The sequence below is a fragment of the Chroicocephalus ridibundus genome, chromosome 11 (assembly GCF_963924245.1).
Source record: "Chroicocephalus ridibundus chromosome 11, bChrRid1.1, whole genome shotgun sequence".
Taxonomy (NCBI): domain Eukaryota; kingdom Metazoa; phylum Chordata; class Aves; order Charadriiformes; family Laridae; genus Chroicocephalus; species Chroicocephalus ridibundus.
Window position 1 is genome coordinate 9,950,284 of NC_086294.1, and position 18,760 is coordinate 9,969,043.

The 18,760-nt window shown below is 59.9% G+C and overlaps 1 protein-coding gene across 4 annotated transcripts in view; it reads right to left on the reverse strand.

Moving 5' to 3' along the window:
- Positions 1-18,760, reverse strand: part of PPARGC1B (PPARG coactivator 1 beta) — a 59,142-nt gene that overhangs the window by 11,683 nt on the left and 28,699 nt on the right. For all 4 annotated transcript variants that reach the window (XR_010072887.1, XR_010072886.1, XR_010072885.1 and 1 more), the window contains exons 2-8: positions 9,707-9,880; positions 6,984-7,196; positions 4,967-5,083; positions 2,999-4,175; positions 2,363-2,399; positions 1,882-1,946; positions 428-1,193 (exon numbers count right to left, since the gene is read on the reverse strand). Coding sequence is in view for 1 of the 4 variants with exons in the window: in XM_063348939.1 (XP_063205009.1) it covers positions 428-1,193; positions 1,882-1,946; positions 2,363-2,399; positions 2,999-4,175; positions 4,967-5,083; positions 6,984-7,196; positions 9,707-9,880 (2,549 nt within the window). In the remaining 3 variants the exon portion in view is untranslated. The remainder of the gene's footprint in view (positions 1-427; positions 1,194-1,881; positions 1,947-2,362; positions 2,400-2,998; positions 4,176-4,966; positions 5,084-6,983; positions 7,197-9,706; positions 9,881-18,760) is intronic.

The window sequence follows — 18,760 nt, forward strand, 5'->3', positions numbered from 1 at the left end:
CGTCAAAGCGAAGCTGAGACACGTGGCGTCTGCAGCAGCGGGTGGGTGGGCGCTCGGAAGCACCGTGAGCCCAGAGGAGATGGGGCTCTGCAAACCCTGGAAAGGACACTGGGAAGTCCTTTCTGACAGATGCCGGGAGGGTCCCAGCTGGCACTCGCCCCTTCCCAGGCGCAGCTCTGGCCCCTGCCCATGCCCCATCACCCCCAGCACAATGAAAATCCCTGGCTGCTTCCCCCCGTGCTGCTTTCTGATGATGTTTTCAGCAGCTGCTGATGTAGTACCAGTTATTTCAATGGTTTTTCTTTTATGAATTAGCATCTTGATTACTTGGGCTAGGAGACCAGAGCAAGCTGGGGCTGCCACGCACCGGGGCAAAAACACAGGGTGCAAGAACAGCCCCAAGTGCCTCCCCCACTGCCCCCTGTACCTGAAGGTCCGTCTGCTTGCAGGTGATCGTGACCGGCAGCACGAAGATCCCGAGCTGGACCGGCTCCGTGGACAGTAATGCAAACTGGTCCTGGAAAGGGGGTTTCTCCGCAGGCACAGCTTGGTGTCGCCATGTTCCTCCTCCTCCTCTTCCTCCTCTTCCTCCTCCTCCACAGGGGAGCCGCTCTCACTGCAGCTGTCTTCAAAGACAGTGTCGTACTCAGGGGTCTTGCAGAAGACCATGTCCTCGTCATCGAGGGCACTGTCCAGAAAGCCAAAGTGCTTCGTTAAGCTGGCTCTGATCTCCTGGTCTCTCAGATGCTTGACGCCGTCCTTCCACAGCATCTCGCCACCCGCCTCCTTCCCACTGAGGTCCAGCCCCTGGTAGTGGGCGGCCGGGACCCTCCTCTTGTGCTCCATCTCCACCTGGCTCGGGGGATCCCACGACTTGAGCACCTTCCTCTGCAGGGCAGCCTCGGGCTTCAGCACCTGGCAGTAGTCGTGGTCCCCGAAGGAGCGGGAGAATGGCCGCTTGAGCAGGCCCTGCTGCTCGGGGAGCGCGGGGCGCCCAGCGGCTCGGCTCAGGTGGGCGAAGAGCTCTGTCCTCTCGGGGTGCTTCTTGGGGGCTTTCTGGGAGGCTGCTGCGTCCCCTGCACCCCTGGGGCTGGGGGCTGTCCCGTCCTCTTTCCCTGGCTCCTGAGGGATGTCTGGCTTGTACAGGTCCTCCTCGGCAGGCTTGTATGGCGGAGTGGTGGGCGGCGTGAGACCTGAACCCCCCCCGAACAAAGGGCAGGAGTCAGCTCGGCCCCCCCACCATCCTGCCCCGTCCCACCCCAGCGTTGCAAGGGAGGGAGGCTGCTCAGACCCTGCAGCTTCATCCATCCAGTGGCACTTGGGGGAAAAAGGATGCCTGATCCCAGAAGGGACCAGAGGACTCTCCCCCTCCTGGCTAATGCAGGGGCCCCCTGAACTGTCCCCCCATCACAAACGCGTCCCCCCAGCACCAGCATCTCTGAAAGATGCAGCTTGGGAGCTGCTTCCAGTGCTGGGATGTGGAGGCAGCACATGGGAAGTCCCCTGCATTTGCGGTGCAAAGCAGGGCTCCCTGGATGGGGAATGACTGGTTATTAGGAAAAATTTCTTCACGGAAAGGGTTGTCAAGCATTGGAACAGGCTGCGCAGGGAAGTGGTTGAGTCGCCAACCCTGGAGGTATTTAAAAGATGTAGATGTAGTGCTGAGGGACATGGCTTAGTGGTAACTTGGCAGTGCTGGGTAAATGATTGGGCTTGATGGTCTTAAAGGTCTCTTCCAGCCAAAACGATTCTATGATTCTATGAACACGGCCGCTTGGCTGCGCTTGGCTGGAGCTGGGAACTCCAGGCTGAATCTAAGGTAAATTTGCCCCCTCCCAGGGAGGATTTTTGCAAAATTAAAAAATTAAAAGCCTGTCCTACCTGCCGTCCCACACAGCTCCACGGTCAGCATCGGCTCAAAGTTTCTCTTCCCAAAGGTTGGGTCACTGGAGAAGAGGAGAAAATAAGGAGAGAGAAGGTGTTTAGGTGAACCACAGTCCCCCCAAAACCAGAAAGCAGCTGAGAAAACGCAGCCTACAAGCGAGCCCTCCCACTGTGGCTGGTGCCTGATGGAGTTACCCCCATGGAGGGGTACGAGGGGCAGCGGGGCGAGCAGCGTGCCCTCCCCTCCCGGCACGTGGCCCCTGGCACACAGAAATGCCTTGCCCTCGGCCCGGGGCTCTCTGAGCTCCTTGCACCCGAGCGAGGGCCGCGGCTCCCCACAGCCCCGTGCCCAGCAGCACGGCTCCGTCTGCTCTGCAAAAGCACCTTCTCTTGCTCCCAGCAGATCCATGCCCAGCCAGACAAACCAGCTAGCGCTTTCCAGCCCCAGCGCGGTTCATTTAGCCCCGTGCGCACTTACGTTTGTGCCAAGGACAGCGTGAGACACCTGGGTGTTTCTGAAAGGCAGGGAGAGAAGCAAGGTTACCAGAGGAGCTGTGCTCCTTCCAGCGCCCGCCGTGCTCCTGGGGGGAGCCGGGACCCCTCTGCCCACCCCAGCCTGGGGGACCATGGGCTTTGCCAGCCTGCAAGGCGGCAGCGGCTGCGGGAGGGCTAACACTGCCAGGGTTGAGCCATTTGTGCTCACCAAGCACTTGCAGATAGCTGCGATTTTGGGGCACCGGTGCAGCTGAACCCCAGTGCCCGGGCATGGGGAAGAGGGACCTGGAGGGATGGGGCAGCCCAGTCCCTGCTGGGTTAGTGTTACAACGACTCCTGCATCTCGTTATCAGGATGGGGAAACTGAGGCAGCAGGCCCTCCCCTGGATTGAAACAGCACCCCAAAACCAGAACAGGGCCCCAACTCCCCATGCATGGGACCCCACAGCCAGCTGGCATGTGGGTCAGGGCTCAGCTGTGCTTGGGGCTGCTCACAGCTTCACTGCCAGCTGGGTGCCCGGTGCCTCGCCAGCAGCGCTCGCCCGCAGCAGGGATGACATGGGCCGTGCGGGTGCCCTGGGAAGGGGTGAGCAGAGCCACAGCCCCCAGCCCCCCTCACCTGCTTGCTCCCGGAGGGCACAGCGATGGCTTTCAGCCCCGTCGCCCACCTCGCCGTCCCCCAGGGAGCCCAGGGAGAGGGGCTGGGGCTCTGCCAGCAGTGCTGAGCTCCCGCTGTCTCCCTCCTCCGTGCCCCCGACCTCCACTTCGGCTGCTGGCTCTTCTGCGGAAAAGCCCTCCAGCCCCGGGCACGCTGCAGGCTCCCTGCAGGCCAGGGCGTCCCGGGGGCCACGGCTGTCCCCTACCTCCCGGGGGACGGAGGGCTCAGGGGGTGGCTCGTCAAGGAAGGAAAGCCAGTGGCCAAGCTCGGGGTTGAGTCTCTTGGACCGGCGGACGGCATAAAGGCTGCTCTCCTGCTTGCGGGCCACCTTCCCCGCAGCTGTGCCCAGGGCACCCGCATGCTTCCCAGCATCGTCCTCGAGGCCACATGGCTCCTGCGGTGCCTCTGCCTCGGCCCCAGGGCTCTGCCGCAGCTCGCTCTTCTCTGGTGCCATTTTGGCTCTGGATGTGCAGGTCCCACCAGTGTCCTCCCTGTCCTGGGCCAGTGGCACAGGGGAGCGGGAGCCGGGCGGCCGGGCCAGGGCGGCGTACACAGGCTTGCCCAGGCGGTATGGCTTGCTCACATCGCACAGCAGGTCCCGCGCCAGCAGCTCCTTCAGGATGGAGAAGGATGCTCCAGGCTTCTTGCAGCTCCCGGCCGCCTGCCAGGCACAGCCTGGCCGGCTCTGGGCACTGCCAGGGGGGCCCGGCTGCGCAGGACAGTCCGGTTTGGCTCTCTTGAAGGGGCTGCTGCAGGGCTGGGGCTTGACGTCGGTGGCATCCCGGGCAGGCAGCTTCCGTGGTGGCAGGCAGTAGGTGTGCATGTAGCGGATGAGCTCCACCATCGAGTGCATTTCCCCCTCGCAGGAGAATTGGCTGCTGGAGCCATCCTCCGCTGAGGACGGGGGGGTCACCAAGTCGCCAGAGCTCAGCGAGTCCTCACTGGAGTCGCTGTCATCCTCGTGATGGACGCAGTTGCCTGGGGATGGGTGGTGGCGGCTGCTGGGGCACTCCTCGGGAGCCTGGGGGGCTTTGGTCTGCGGGCAGGGGCTGGCAGAGGTGAGGTGCCGGTGCAGCTCGGTGCAGCTGCGGCTCTGCGCCTGCGGGACACTCGCCCTCCTGTCCCGGGGACCCTCCACCTTTGGAGAAGAGAGAGGAGAAAGTCAGCCTTGAGCCTTGCAGCCATGACCTGACGCAAGTACCAGGCGTGGGGGGAGAAGCCCCCTGGGCTAACAGAGCCACCCTGCATCCTCAAATTCCCTGGTCCTGGCCCACCAGCATACCAACCTGCCTGCAGGTCAGCCCCACTCCCCAGGGGCCTTCCACGGGGCACGCGGGGCCGGCAGCCCAACCGCTGCCCCTCCAGCAGCCGGCACGCAATGGTGCTCCTTCTCCCCGGCAGGGATTTGCTGCTTTTCCCAGGCAATCTAATTTGCCAGGCCTAATGCACCACACAATTACCATTAGCCAAGTAGAAAAATCTTTGATGGCAACTTCTGCTGGGTTTCAGGAGATTAGCTTAAGTGACGGGGTCGGCTCTGCAGCGCGGCATGCGGCTCTCCCCAGCGTGGGCTGTGAGTCAGTGGGGAGAGGGGCGAGGGGGCAGCCAGGGAGCACGGGGGGCGGGGGCTTTCACAAACCAGTGCTCAGGGAAACCAGGAGAGGCCTCACCCCACTGGATCCAAATGAGATGGAGATGTTTCTCAGCCCAGCACGAAGCCCCGAGGTTTTGCTGAGCCTGGACTGCAGCAGGGACAGGAATGCCACGTGCTGCTCTGCCGGCGGTGACAGTCCCTGCCTGTCCCCAGCCCCTGGCCCCGCTCAGAGGCTGCCCACGCTCCCCAACACCATCCTTTGGTGTCCTCTTTTAGGATGGTTCCCGAGAGCTCAGTGCTGGGACGGGCTCGAGCTCTGCCTGCCGAGGAAGTACCTTTGTGCAGGGCCGTGTGGGTCGGGACTTGGGGGTCCCCGGGCGCCGGGCGCTCCCATCCCGCTGAGCCTCGCAGCTCGGAGGCACGTGCGATGGAGAGAGGAGCAACTTCTTCAGCTGCAAAGAGAAGCGGCAAGAAAAGGAGTCGGCATCGCAGCGAGGGCAGGAGAAAGCGCCGGCGGGGCCGCAGCCCCTCGGCTCGCGCCTGCGCTGGGCGCCTCCGTTGCTGAGCATCCCGCCCAAAAATGGGTGAGGAAAAATAAAAAGGCAGGGAGGCATTTCCCACCTCCCCATGGCTGTGGTGGGTGGGCGCCCAGCCACGCACAGCCCCGAGGGGGGTCGGGGCTGTCTCCACAGCATTCACCCGTGCCCCCGGGGACCCCCAAGCAGGTTGGGGTGGTGGGGACATCCCAGGGGAATCCCCGCTCCCATCAGACACACAGGAGCTGTCGTGCCATCCAAACTTCTCACTCCATCAATTCTGCCCTTAGGTGGCAGAGGCTTTACGCTGGCATGAGTGACGGGTTTGGACAGCTCGCTCGGGTCGCCGTGCAAGGCTCATTTAGCTGAAGCGTCCAGAGAGGGCCTCGACTCATTAATGAGCTTTCAAGGCATTTTGCAGATGCAAGCCCCTGTGGGACACGCTGAGGCTCTTCCCCAACACGCTCTGTCAAGCTCAAGCCCACGGGCGGTGGGAGTGGGGTTTTCCCTGGGTTACCCACAGTGCCGCCACTTCTGATGGCAAGGTCAGCATAACAGTTTTCTTCCACTCAAAACCATTTTTGGTTGGGGAGGGGTGAAAAAAACCCAAACCCCACACCCGGCAACAACATTTCACATTCCACCCATGTCGCGCTAACAACCGAAGGCGACAACAGCTCAACAGCCAGACAACTGCGTAGGCACCGGGGGACTGCACGGAGGAGACAGATCTGGGGCTCCTGTGCTGGCCGGTGGGCATGGAGCCCTGGGGCGGGCACAGGGGGGGCTTAAGGGGTGATAGAAATAAGGGGTGCCCGGGTCAGGGTCTGCTGGGAAACATCAACTGGGGCACCCACAGCTTTAGGCGTGCAGCTCCTGTTGGCTGGAAGCAACCAGCACCTTTTCCCCGCCCCCCCCCTGCAACGTATACATCCTATATATACACATACATATTGTGTGTGATATATACCCCCCTGCGCAGGGCGTGGGCGGTGGAAATGCACGCTCTCACCACTGGATGTCACTCCTCCCCGCCACAGCCCCGGCTTTTGGGGACACCCCGGGGACAGGCTGGGGGTCCCTGGGGGGAACCGTGAGCCCCAGGAGGGAGCGGGCTGGCTGCCCCTGTCCCAGGGGTCCTCCCGGGGATGGCGGTTGGTTGCAGCAAATGCTGCCAGTTAGTGCAGGCCAGGAGGGGGAGCGGGGCTGGAGCCCTGGTATTGCAGGGAACCAAGAGGGATGCTCCAGTCACCAAATCTGTAGGGACTGGAGGCCACGCAGCCCCGGAGGGGGTTGTGGTAGAAGGCACGGGGGGGGTCAAACCCTCCCAATTGAATGCTGAGGGCAGGGGATGTCTGACACTCCGGCCAAGCCCCCTCTGTCCCTCCTGCGAGAGCAGTGGGGAGCTCAGCCCCGAGGCAGAGCCGGGCGGGAACAGCCACCGTTGCCCATGGGCACGGGGCTGGGATGCGCTAGGGAGACCCCCCGGGCAGCCCCACATCCGTGCGTCCTATTAAAAGCAGGTGTGGGTCTTGCCAAAGCAGCTCCCACCCCTTTGACACCCGCCCCCACCCCCTTCATATATATATTTGTATACACACAGCTTGTTCCCGTGAGGATGGTGATGGAGGTGACAGCAATGATGCAGAACATGTATACGTATACAATACAAGTATATGCTTTGGTATTGACGGTTAAAGAGAGTTTTAAGCCTAGAATGAAAAAATTCAGACCTTTGCTTCCTATCATACCCATGCAGCCGGCTTATCAGGGGCTCATCCAAATCCACCTTAAACAGTAGGAAGTGGGTTCTTACTAGAGACAGCTCATCAAACTCGGGGGCCGGGGGCGGCCCCCCCGTGACCGGGGCGGTGGGTTTGGGGGAGGGGGCAGGCGAGGTGTAGGCATGGTTGAGCGTGTCCCCCTCTTCCATAGTTCGGAAGGCAGCCAGGCCCATGTCATCTCCCTGTATATCATCCAATGTCTCGGTGAGGGCTGCCAGCAGCGCTTCGTTCTCGCTGTCTATTATCTGGAAGGAGCAGGCAGAGAAGAGAGGGGCAGTTAGGCTGGGCAGAGGGACCGGGGGATGCTGGGCAGGGGACAAGAGCGGACGGTGGTACCACACCAGCAACCACACTTCCCCGTGACACCGCAGGGGACCTGGGACAGTTTTTCCCCAACACAGCACCACGATGTGATCAGGAGCCCAGAGACCCGGCTGGAAAAGGAGCATCAGGCTGTCTCCCCCATGCCCCCAGTGGGAAAATAATGAATCAGAGCATCTTCTCTCCCCACAGTCACCTCCACCCCACCATCAGGCAAACAGGATCAGTGATTAAAAGGCTCCTTGGCCAAATCCTCCTGACTCTGGACTGGCTATCACAACGCTGCTGAGCGGGGCTGGGAGCAGCATCCAGCCAGCACAGGAGCCTGGGGAGGGGGCAGGCACAGCCCCCTGCCCTCTGCAAGTCTGGGGAGGCCTGAGAGGGCACGGCTGGTTATTCGCAGCTCTCCTGACGGGGAAGGCAAAGAAAATGTGGAGAGCCATAAGCCCAGCTCGGGGCTGCCCAGTGGACATGAGAGCAAGGCCCCCCAGGGGGGCACAGGGGGAGCTCAGCCCGGGCTGCACCGCTGGCCAGATGCCGCAGCCTGCAACAAGCAGTATGGGGTGTTGTTTTTTCATGAAAAGCCCCCAGATGCAGGCACCTCCAGCTCAACAGGGGCTCTCAGCCCTCATGCTTACAGCCGGCTGTGCCCAGCAATCTGAAAGGGACCCTATCGACAGAGCAAGGCCCCCAGAACGCAACACGAGATGGGCCTTGTATTACAGCTCCCCTCACCTAATTTTTTTTGGCAATCTGGGGATGCTGATGGGAGATTTGTGAATGTCTGGGGCTGTGCTGGGCCAGGCAGGGCCACGGGCTCCCCCTGCCTTCTCCCTGCCTGCTGCCCTGACCTGCTCCTCTTAGGCGCCTCCTTCCATCTGCGCTTCATCTCGGCTCGGCTCATCTCCAGCCCTCCCAGCGCCCTCCCAGTCCCACACAGCCCCACGGTCCCCTTCCAGTCTGGATATACACTGCAAAAGCCCAGAAGAGGATGCAGAAGCCGAGGAATGGCTGGAGCAAGCCAGGAGCTTGCTCCTTGTCCAACAAGAAGCAGGCTACCATCAGCTACAAAATTAGCACAGGGGTAAATTCAGGCTTGCCAGGAGGACTGTTGACTGCACACAGCCTCCCGTGTTTCTCTGATCTTGTTTGAAAATTAAATATCTTTTGTTCCATGCCCTAACCTTGCTCGCAGTTACTAGAGCAGGCTCCAGGGAAAGGCAGCAGGATGCTCCATTTTTGGCTCCGTTTCTTTTCCTCCTGTTATTGGCACGAGACCGCTGTGCATACAAGTTCAGTGGGATACATTTCATCATACTCCGCTGCTCCTAATGGGCCTGTCTTTTGCATTTCTTTTCTGTTTATCTTTTCCCCAGGAAGTTCAGCGGAAAATATGCATCTCGTGATGAAGGTCCCTCAGCTGGACTGGACCATTTTCAAGCACAGCATCAGCATAGCACAAAAGCCAGAGGGTTGTTATTATGGCCAGGTTCAAAAATATTGGGGCTTTTTGCCCCCCACCCCTTGTTTAAATACAAATCCTTTTCCTCCCTCCCAAAACGTAACCCAGAGTTGGTGACTTGTGGGCACCAGTGGGTCACAGCCTCCTTGTCCAAGGGGGTAAGGGTGCTGCCTGGGTGCTGCTCAGGAGGGCACAGTGACCCCAGCCCCCAAGGATGAGGCACATCCAGGGCACGGCACGGGCTTTGGGAAAGGCGAGCAGGCTGCCCAGCCGGCTCCGCGCCTGGTCCCCAGGCAGCCTCCACAGCTCCCTGCCTCCAACCCGCCTGTGCTGCGCTCACAGCCCTGCCCTGGCACCACAGCTCTGAGAGATGCTCAGCTCTTCTGCAAGGAGAGGCAAAAACAGTGCCGAGGGACAAGGACCAGCCCTGCCCGTGCCTGGGAGCATCCTCTGCCCTGGCACTGCTTTGCACCACGCGGTCCCGGGTGCTGGCACAGCGATGGGTCCACCCCAGCACAAAGGCGAGGAGAGAAACCAGCTGCCGGAGGTACCCCAGCCCCAAATACAGGGAGGATGCCAGAGCTGGAGAGACGGGGGAAGGGGATGCTTTCTGCTCCTGGGAAATTAATATACCTGCCCTGTTCCACAGCCCTGAGACCCCCGCACTGCCGCCCCCGCACACCCTGCCATCCCGGGAATCGAATGGGACATGCTGCACACCAGCTGTAACTCCCTGTTAATGATATATCACAGGAGGGTTGGCTCAGCAGCCCTCCTCTGCTCATCCACCTCCTCATTAGCCTTACTCCACTTGCTCCATTTAGAGCCGGCATGCAAATTAATGGAGCACTAATCAGCTGGGGAGGGACTATTAATAGTTGTGTGTGTTCCCTCCTTCCTCCCTCCTTCTCCCTCTCCTCTTCCCTTCCCATCTCCATCCTCGGGTCCCCTGTGCCAGGGGGATGGGGGTACCTGGAAGAGCTCGGAGTCGTCGGTGCTGTACTGGCTGGAGTCGGTCTCCGAGTGCTCCCCGCACCATTGCAGCTCGCTGAAGCAGCCGGCCGAGTCGAAGTCACTGGCATCCAGCTGGGACAAATCAATCTCGGGGAAGTCAGAGTAGAGGTGCTCCTCGCCGGACACCTCATACTGCGGAGAGAAGAGAAAGGCGGTGAGCCCGCCGCCATGGCAGAGGGGCCGGCAACAACCCGTGGAGACAGCCGGTCTCCCCGTGTACTGTCACCTCCACCTGAGCCCATTCCTCAGACCCCCTTTCGAATAAGCTCTGGCGAGCAGCTGTAGAGCAGTTATGTGGCAGTGCAGAGTGCGGAGAGCACCCCGTCACTGCGCTTGTTGCAAATCAGTTTGCACAGCCTGGCACTCGCACTGCTGGTTACTGAAAGCCACCTGGCAACTGCCACCACAGCCCCCTTCTTGCACCCTGCGCTGAGGCAGGTGTCAAAACAGCAGCATCTGCATTGGAAGTGCCTCGTCTCCTATGGTGAGCAGAAGTTCAGGGCACAGCGCAGCCACTCAGACCGTGGCAAAGCAGCTGCTGGTGCTCTTAGGGGAAACTGAAGCCATTCCTGCCTTTGGTGCCCTATGGGTGACATCCAGCGTTATCCAGCTGCCCTGGGGATCAGCAATAACAGAGGGAGCCAAGAGACTTGGGCACACACGAGACAGCAATGCACGGGGCCAGGCTCCGATGGGCGGCCTCACGCCCGGTCACCATGGCTGCTCTGCACCCTGTCCCCGTCCCTGCCACATGGCACTGAACTGCTCAGGGACAGTCCCTCTGGGGATGCTGCACATCCCAAGGCACCACCAAGGCAATACAGACCCTGGTCCCCGCATGGCACATGCAGGACGAGAAAAACGGCATGGAAACGAATTGATGTCTGGGTGCACAGGGGGTGATGTGAGCTCTAGGTACCGAGCTAAAAAATTCCATTTAAGCCCAGAAAGGAGCTGGGACCTTCCCAGCTGGTGCTTGGCCACAAAGCCCTGAGGATGCATCCAGCAGGGGCAGGAGCGAGGGCTGGCACCAGCACGGCTCTGCCTGCGCTGCCGCTCGCTGCCTGCACCGAGCCCTGGGGTCCCGCTTGGCTTTGCCCCCGACGTCCAGGTTCAAACGCGGAGGGGAAAGGTCTGGTGCGACTCCTGCCGGTATTGGCTGCCCGGGGGGAGTTTTCTGGTCATGAGGGAAGCAAGTTTATTTACAGAGCAAACGGATTTTGGAGCAAGCAAACATCCGAGCACGTGAGAGAGGCTGCAGGGGCAGGAGAACATGGGGCCTCCCCTCCTGAAGCACCCTGGAAGGGTCTCCTCTGACACGAAAAGGGATTCCAAATGGAGCTGCAGGAATGGAAAGGGCAGCATTTCTCTCTTTCTCTTCTCTGTTTTTTTTTTTGTTTTTTTTTTTTTTAATGGGGACTATCTGGGAGAATTGATTGTGTTCCCATGGGCTGAGCAGCCTGTGTGCCGTGCTCCCCGCCGTGTTTAGTACACTCTGAGCCACACCAAAGGACACTCCTGTGCACGCAGCCACACCAATTTTGCATTTCTCACCCACTTTCCACACCGTCCCATCCCAGGGCTGGTGGAAGAAAGGGCGACCAGTTTGGAGAACGCAGGAAGGGTACGGGAGGGTGGCTTCACGTCCCCATAGTGAGCCAGTGCCATGTCCTGGCAACAGACTGCCAGCCCGGCCGTGCCCATGGCCACAGCAGGGCTGGGGGCTGTGGGGGGCTGCAGGGGGCTGCTGAAGCTGCCCCAGCCCTACCAGCGCAGGCAAAGCACTGCAAGGGTCTGGGGATGCTCTCCCCAGCGTCCTCCCTCTGCCCTGCCGCCGGAGGGAGGTGTATCAGGTGGACATCCACCAGCGTGGTGCCACCAAGTATATCGGGCAGAAAAAAAGTCTGCGCAAACCCCTGAATGGCTCTGGGATCCGGATACTTCTCATGGCCCCCCCAGGCTGGGGCTTTTCAAACCTACCCTGCAAAAACCTTTGCTCTCCGTCTGGTCAAAGTGCATGTAGCAGGTCAAGGGTCCATGTCCTCATCACTGCCAGCTCTGGGGGACACGGATGTTACCTTTCCCCCAGCTCTCCTGTCCCCTCTGCTCAGAGGCATCCTGGGCTGCTCTGGGATCAGATGTCCTTTGGCCTTTCAGATCTGTCCCTTACCTGCTGTGGCTTGTCCCTGCTTTCCTGCCACTGCTCTTGCGCCTGCTCCAGAAAAAGTCTTGCAACAACTTTGGCTCCCCCTTCTCCCCAAATCTTCCCATGGGAACACAGGCAGAGGCTTTTATTTTTAGAAAAGCCATACGTACATATATATATGTGTGTCTCTGTGTGTGCGTGTGTGCGTTCAATTAAAAATAGCAAAGCAGTCAAATTCTCCTGCTCCTTTTGATATGCCACAAGGGAAAAGATCCTGGTGCTGAGATCATAAGGAGCAGCTGACACCAGTGCTCGGGATGTCTTTTGATCAACTCCACAGATGTGACATGTCCCCATTGGCAACAGGGCTGGGTAAAAATAAACTCCTGCAATCTAACGCTGCTGAGCTGCCCTCTCTGGGCACCCTGGAGGCAGGAGTGCCCCGGCACTGCCGCGCTGAGTGCTGCCATCCCGAGGCAGTGGTTGGCAGAGGATGCTCCCAGGTTCCCAGCCAGCAAAGGTCAGGAGTGCCCGAAAACTCAGCTCTGCCTGCGTCGGTCCCTCTCCTCCTCGGAAAAAGTGGGGAGAGCCTTTGCTCAGCGCGGGTGCCCACATGGGCACCAGGCAGGGCATCCCAGCGTGAAGCTGCGGTTCCAGCCAGCCCCATCTGTGAGAAATGGTCATTGAAGCGCCCCCGCCACCCAGGAACTGAGCCTCTGGAGAGAATCCGTCAGTTCAAGCCCGGCTAGCCCAGCACTGAGCGCTGAGAGCAGAGCCCCTCTGGGCTGGCCACAGGGGTGGGGGAGGACCCAGCTGCTGCCCGGGTAGGGGGTGGCAGCGGTGATGGGGATGCTGCCTGCGGGCACTGGACCTCATCTGCTCTGACTTTCCCTTTTCCCACCCTTTGCATTTCCTGCTGCCTTGGGAGAGGAGTGAACTTTTGTTCTAATTTTACTCGGGAGTTTGTAGGAAGATCAGCCATGGGTTCTTGGTGTGCAGCCAGCAAACACCCATGGAGACATGCTCAAAAATTCGGAGGCATCCTCCAGCCCAGACACCTGGCCCGTGCGCACTGCAGCGTGGCTGCGACCAGAAAGCTGCCGGCAGCTCCTTGAGACGTGTCTGACGAATCCCTGCTCCAGGGAAGAGGGATGCCCAGGCAGCTATGTGGGTGCCCCCAAGCCACAGACCTACATCCTTTGAGGGAGCAGGAGCCCAAACCTGGGCATCCCCCCTGGCAGCAGGAGCATGGGCAGCTGCACCTGAAAGCCACGACGAAAAGGTGGAGGGTGTCTGGGGGAACAGCCTCCATTCGGAGACATCCTCCTCGGCTTTCTTTAAAGCGTGAACCAACTCTGACCTCAGCCCTAGCAGAAACGCAATCGCAATTATAGGACAAAGAGGCGCTGATATGCACGTGCGTGTTGCAAGGAGCTTCGCCCCTGCAGAGGCTTTGCTTGCTGGGAGGACAGAGCATTAACGTTTTCATTCATTCACTGCTGAGCTCGGACAGCCCTTCCCGGCTGCGAGGGGTTTAGAACTTCGATTGTGGGAGCAGGGGTTGACCCCGGAGGCCAGTGGGGACGCTTGTGCTGAGGGTTTGTGCCCATTTCGTGCCCCTGCCGAGGCTGGACGTATCCGTCAGCAGCCGTGCTGTGTGTGCCCAGGGACAGCCAGGAGAGCAGGAGGGCTCTGCCAGGGCTGCACCACCCGCTGCCAGCCCCACCGTCCATGTCCACCACGGCGGAGCTGGCAATAGCGAGAAAGCGCAAGGGACAGTCTCCAAACCATCAGTCAAGGACATCCAGAGGTCGCCTCGCCAACTCTCCTGTCCCGAGGAGCCTCGGCTGCACCTAAACATTTCCAGACAAGTACCAGCGGGGCCTCTCCCTACGTACTGCGGGTGAGGAGGGGCCGGCCACCCCCCCAGCCTGTGCTATGCCTTCTTCTGGAAACCCCATGCGAGCACGCCAGTCTGAGAGCTGCTGGTGGCTCCTTGGTCAGCAGCCCTTAGTCTCGAGGGGCTGCAAATGGAAGAGCTCCTGGGTGCTCTGGGGACTGCACCCACCAGGGCACCTGCTACTCCGACTTTCCGACCTTTTGCAAAGCCCCTGATCTTTGCCCTTCCTGGCTGACATGCCGGAGGGAAGAGATGCCATCCAGAGGGACCTTCACAGGCTGGAGAGGTGGGCCCATGCCTACCTAATGAAGTTCAACAAGACCAAGTGCAAGGTCCTCCATCTGGGTCGGCGCAATCCCAAGCCCTGATATAGGCTGGGCAGCGACTGGCTTGAGAGCAGCCCTGAAGAAAAGGACTTGGGGGTGCTGGTAGACGAGAGGCTCAACATCAGCCACCAGTGCGCACTAGCAGCCCAGAAAGCCAATCGTATCCTCAGCTGCATCGGGAGAAGCGTGACCAGCAGGTCGAGGGAGGTGATTCTCCCCCTCTATTCCACTCTCATGAGACTCCACCTGGAGTACTGCATCCAATTCTGGAGCCCCTACCACAAGAGAGATGTGAACGTGCTGGAACGTGTCCAGAGAAGGGCCACGAGGATGATCAGAGGGCTGGAGCACCTCTCCAATGAGGACAGACTGAGAGAGTTGGGGTTGTTCAGCCTGGAGAAACGAAGGCTCTGAGGAGACCTTATAGTGGCCTACCAGTATCGTAAGGGGGCCTACAAGAAAGCTGGTGAGGGACTTTTTAGAATGTCTGGTAATGGTAGGACTAGAGGGAATGGACTAAAACTAGAGATGGGTCGATTCAGACTGGACGTTAGGAAGAAGTTCTTCACCATGAGGGTGGTGAGACACTGGAACAGGTTGCCCAGAGAAGTGGTGGAAGCCCCATCCCTGGAAGTTTTTAAGGTCAGCCTGGACGGGGCTCTGAGCAACCTGATCTAGAGGGAGGTGTCCCTGCCCATGGCAGGGGGGTTGGAACTAGATGATCTTCAAGGTCCCTTCCAACCCTAACAATTCTATGATTCTATGACTGTGGCAAGGCGGAGCAGGACGAGCAGCTGGCATGGGGCTTAGCTCCATCCCCCTGCCCGATCGTGAGGGTGGCCGATGAGAGCAGCCATCTCCATTGTCCCTAGCAGCTTCCAGGCTGGACCTGCAGCAGAGAGGCGGCAGCCACTGGCTGGAGTCACATTCAAGGATGCCCTGCGGAGCACAGCTCAGTGCTGGCTCCCGATGTCATGGGGATGGCAAGTCTGACATTTCCCCTTTCAGGTCTTTCTCCTGCTTTGGAGAAGCATTAACTCCGGTGCGGGAGCATGTGAGCTCTTACCTCTGCAGAGACACGAGGTTCCTGTCCAAACCCAGCTCTAGTTCAAATATTGGATCAATGAGACAGGAAATGTTTTCCTCTTTGTCGGTGTCAACTTGGGCTCCTCAGACTAAACCCCCCGCTCAGTGGGGCTGGGGAGGCTGCTGGGGCTGGGCTGTTGGCTACTGGGGGCCAGCAAGCCCACCGAGAGCAGACCTTGGCTCCACGCGTGTGCAGGCAGCTTGCCCGGGGAGCAGGCAGCGCCATGGCCCTGAGAACAGGCACCTGCCCCCCAGAGCTCAGCAGCCTTCAGGCAAATGCCGATGCTTTGGGCAAGCCTGCAAAAGAAGCAAAGGGGTGATGCCACCTCCGGACATCACCTTGGAGGAACCACAGCCCTGCTGCTGCCAGGCAACAGCAACCTAAACCAGAGGAAGCAAGAGAGCTCAGCTGGCCATTGCCTGCGGTGGTCAACTGGCTCAGAAGGGCTGGGGACAGAGCAGTGACCGTGACAAAGAGACCTGCAGGTCCTCTCCACTGTCACACCCCCGACAACAGCGCCGGTAGAAATTTCCCTTATCTGCAAAACCCCTGGATCCAGCCCCTTGAAGTTGTGGCCAAGTATTTAGCAGCGAGGCTCCGAGCGTGCCGGCTGACGGCACCCATTGTATTGTGCTCGTGCTTAGCGAGGCTGCACAAGTTCCAGCTTCTGAAGTCCGCCGGCGCGAAAGCGCCGCTGGACGGCTGCAGCGCCTTCCCAGCAACTTAATCCTGTTTAAGCCTGGGAGGCCAGATTTACATTGCCGCCTGCATACACGGCCCCAGGATGCTTTGCAATTGCCTTGTCATTCACATGCCACTTTGCTGTCCAGAAAAAAGGAAGGAACGTGGCAGCTCCTCAGAGGGACCGAAGGAACTGGCCAGAAACAGGCAGCCCATCCCCTTGCCGAGGAGCCCAGGCGGTGACTCAGCCCCGCACGGAGCCTCCTCCCTCCCCACAGCCGAGTGCCTACCCAAAACATTAAGGGATAAATATACATCCATCCACAAGCGCTGGAGACAGAGCCCCAAATTAGCCAGTAGCATTTAGGCTGGGACCCAAACAAGCAGAAGGTGAGAAATGCCGGGAACATGAAGTGCCGGCTCCTGCCAGCCCTCCCTCGGCGGCACAGGCAGCGCCGGCTCCCGGTGCCCATGATCGTGGCCAGCCAGGGAGTTTCCCCCTCCTCACCCGGGGCTTGTCTCTAAAAAGGAAAGAAAATCCTTGGGCAGGGGTTTTGGAGAGAGCCGTCTGGGCTTATCAGGGAAATCCGTAATTACAGACTGCTTGAAACGGGATTACAGCCATGCAGGGAGACGGGCACCGCGCGGCTGTTTCACCGGGATGAACTCTTCCCCGGGCAGGCGGTGGCGGGCTGGCTGCTGTGGTGGTGGGCACGGCTGCCCGCCCCACCACCTGCTTTGGGCAAGTGGGAGCCCACAAGGGCAGGCATGGGTGTCCGCAGACCCCCAGCACCCACCGCAACCCGCACTGGGGCCAAACCCAGCCCCATCTGCCTCTGGGGTGCACCCTGCTGTTCCCCGTGGCTCCTCCCCAGGGGACACGGTCCCCATGCGGACAGGCCACCAGCACCCCGGGGAAGCAAAGCTGGGTGCTGCCAGCCCCTTATCATCCCTACGGATGTTCCAGCTCCCTCCCAGCCCAGAGGGACCTGTGTGGGGCGGGCAGCCACCCTCTGGTGCCAGGGAGGAGGGCAGAGGTGGAGATGGAGGAGAGAACTATAAATAAGTGTAAATACAGCAAGGAGGCACCTGGCCAGAGCTGTGAAGGTCACCGGAGCATGTGCCAGCAGATAAGCAACCCCCCTCCCCACTGGCATTTGACAAAATGTCACTGTGAATGAGGGAGAGGCGGTGTCGGGTTGTGCCTTGACCCGGCCGCCCCTTGCCACCCCCCGATATTTATAGCCCGAGAGCCCCAAAGCGGAGGGCGAGCGGTCCCTCCTCGGAAGGCAGCGAAGGCAGCGGGGACCCTGCCTGCAAACACACGGAGGTGACACAGCAGAAGGAGGCACACACGGAGTGCAGAGGCAGGGCTGGGCAGCAGCAGGCTGAGGCTCCTCAATTTTGGGGGAAAAAAGGAGCAGAGAAATCTCCCAGGTTCCTGGGTCTGCACAGAGGCGTGCAACACCTTGCTGTCCTGCACAGAGCAGGGTGTTTTCACCACTCTGTCATTTTTTTAGTTTGTACTAATCTGTTTTAACAATTCAGCCCAGCCGGCAAGAGGAAAAAACAGCACTAGCATTGAAAGCCCAGGCAAAATAAACAGCGGGTTGATCCTTTCTTCCACTCAGGCTGCTCAAAACCAACTGCTGCTGTGGCATGTGGGACCCACCGCAGCAGTGCTGGGCCCCACGCTGGCCACCTGGCACTGCCACGCGCGGAGCAGCCGCCCTCCCAACACAGCCCCTGGAGTGCCCCGGCGCCATGCGCCCATCCCAGCTCCATGTACCCATCCCAGCACCACCCACCCATCCCAGCTCCATGTACCCATCCCAGCACCATCCACCCGTCCCAGCACCATGCACCCATTCCAGCACCATCCACCTGTCCCAGCACCATCCACCTGTCCCAGCACCATGCACCCGTCCCAGTACCATGCATCCATCCCAGTGCCATGCACCCATCCCAGTGCCATGCACTCATCCCAGTGCCATCCACCTATTCCAGCGCCATGCACCCATCCCAGCACCATGCACCCATCCCAGCCATGCACCCATTTCAGCGCCATGCACCCATCCCAGCGCCATGCACCCATCCCAGCCATGCACCCATTTCAGCGCCATGCACCCATCCCAGCGCCATGCACCCATCCCAGCCATGCACCCATCCCAGCGCCATGCACTCATCCCAGTGCCATCCACCCATCCCAGCCATGCACCCATCCCAGCGCCATGCACCCATCCCAGCCATGCACCCATTTCAGCGCCATGCACCCATCCCAGCGTCACCGGCAGGGTGCTGGGTGCCAGGCTCCGAGCCACAGCCCGAGCGTGAACGCGGTCTCGCTCGCTGACTTTTGTCTTACATTAGAAGGGTGTAATTAAGATCAACCATGAGATGCCAGTAATAGGAAATATTAAACATTAACTGCAAACAATAAACATGAACTTGCCAGGATATCTTTGATATGGAGAAAAGATCTAAGAAATTGCACTAAACTATCCCTGAGTCACAGGATAGAAAAAAGGAGCCTGAGATACTGGTAATAATGCCCTGAATAAACAACACTTTGCTAGAACACTTCAAACAAAGGTGTGTCGGGTTTAGGAAGAAGGGCAGCAGCAAAGTATATCACAGGTTACAGAGCTGCATGTTCATACTATACCCGGCAGCCGTTTATTTGGGCGCCAAATTACAGAGCCCACTTTATTTCTGCCCGAGCCCCAGGACAGGCCAGTCCAGGGCTGCAGGACCCCACAGCCCCGCACAGAGCCCAGAGCACCTCCCCGGCACCCTCCGGCACCGCCGAGCACTCGGCAAGGGCAGAAAAGGAGACCCGATGGTTGTTTTGCCCCGTGCAAGCTGAGGAGGC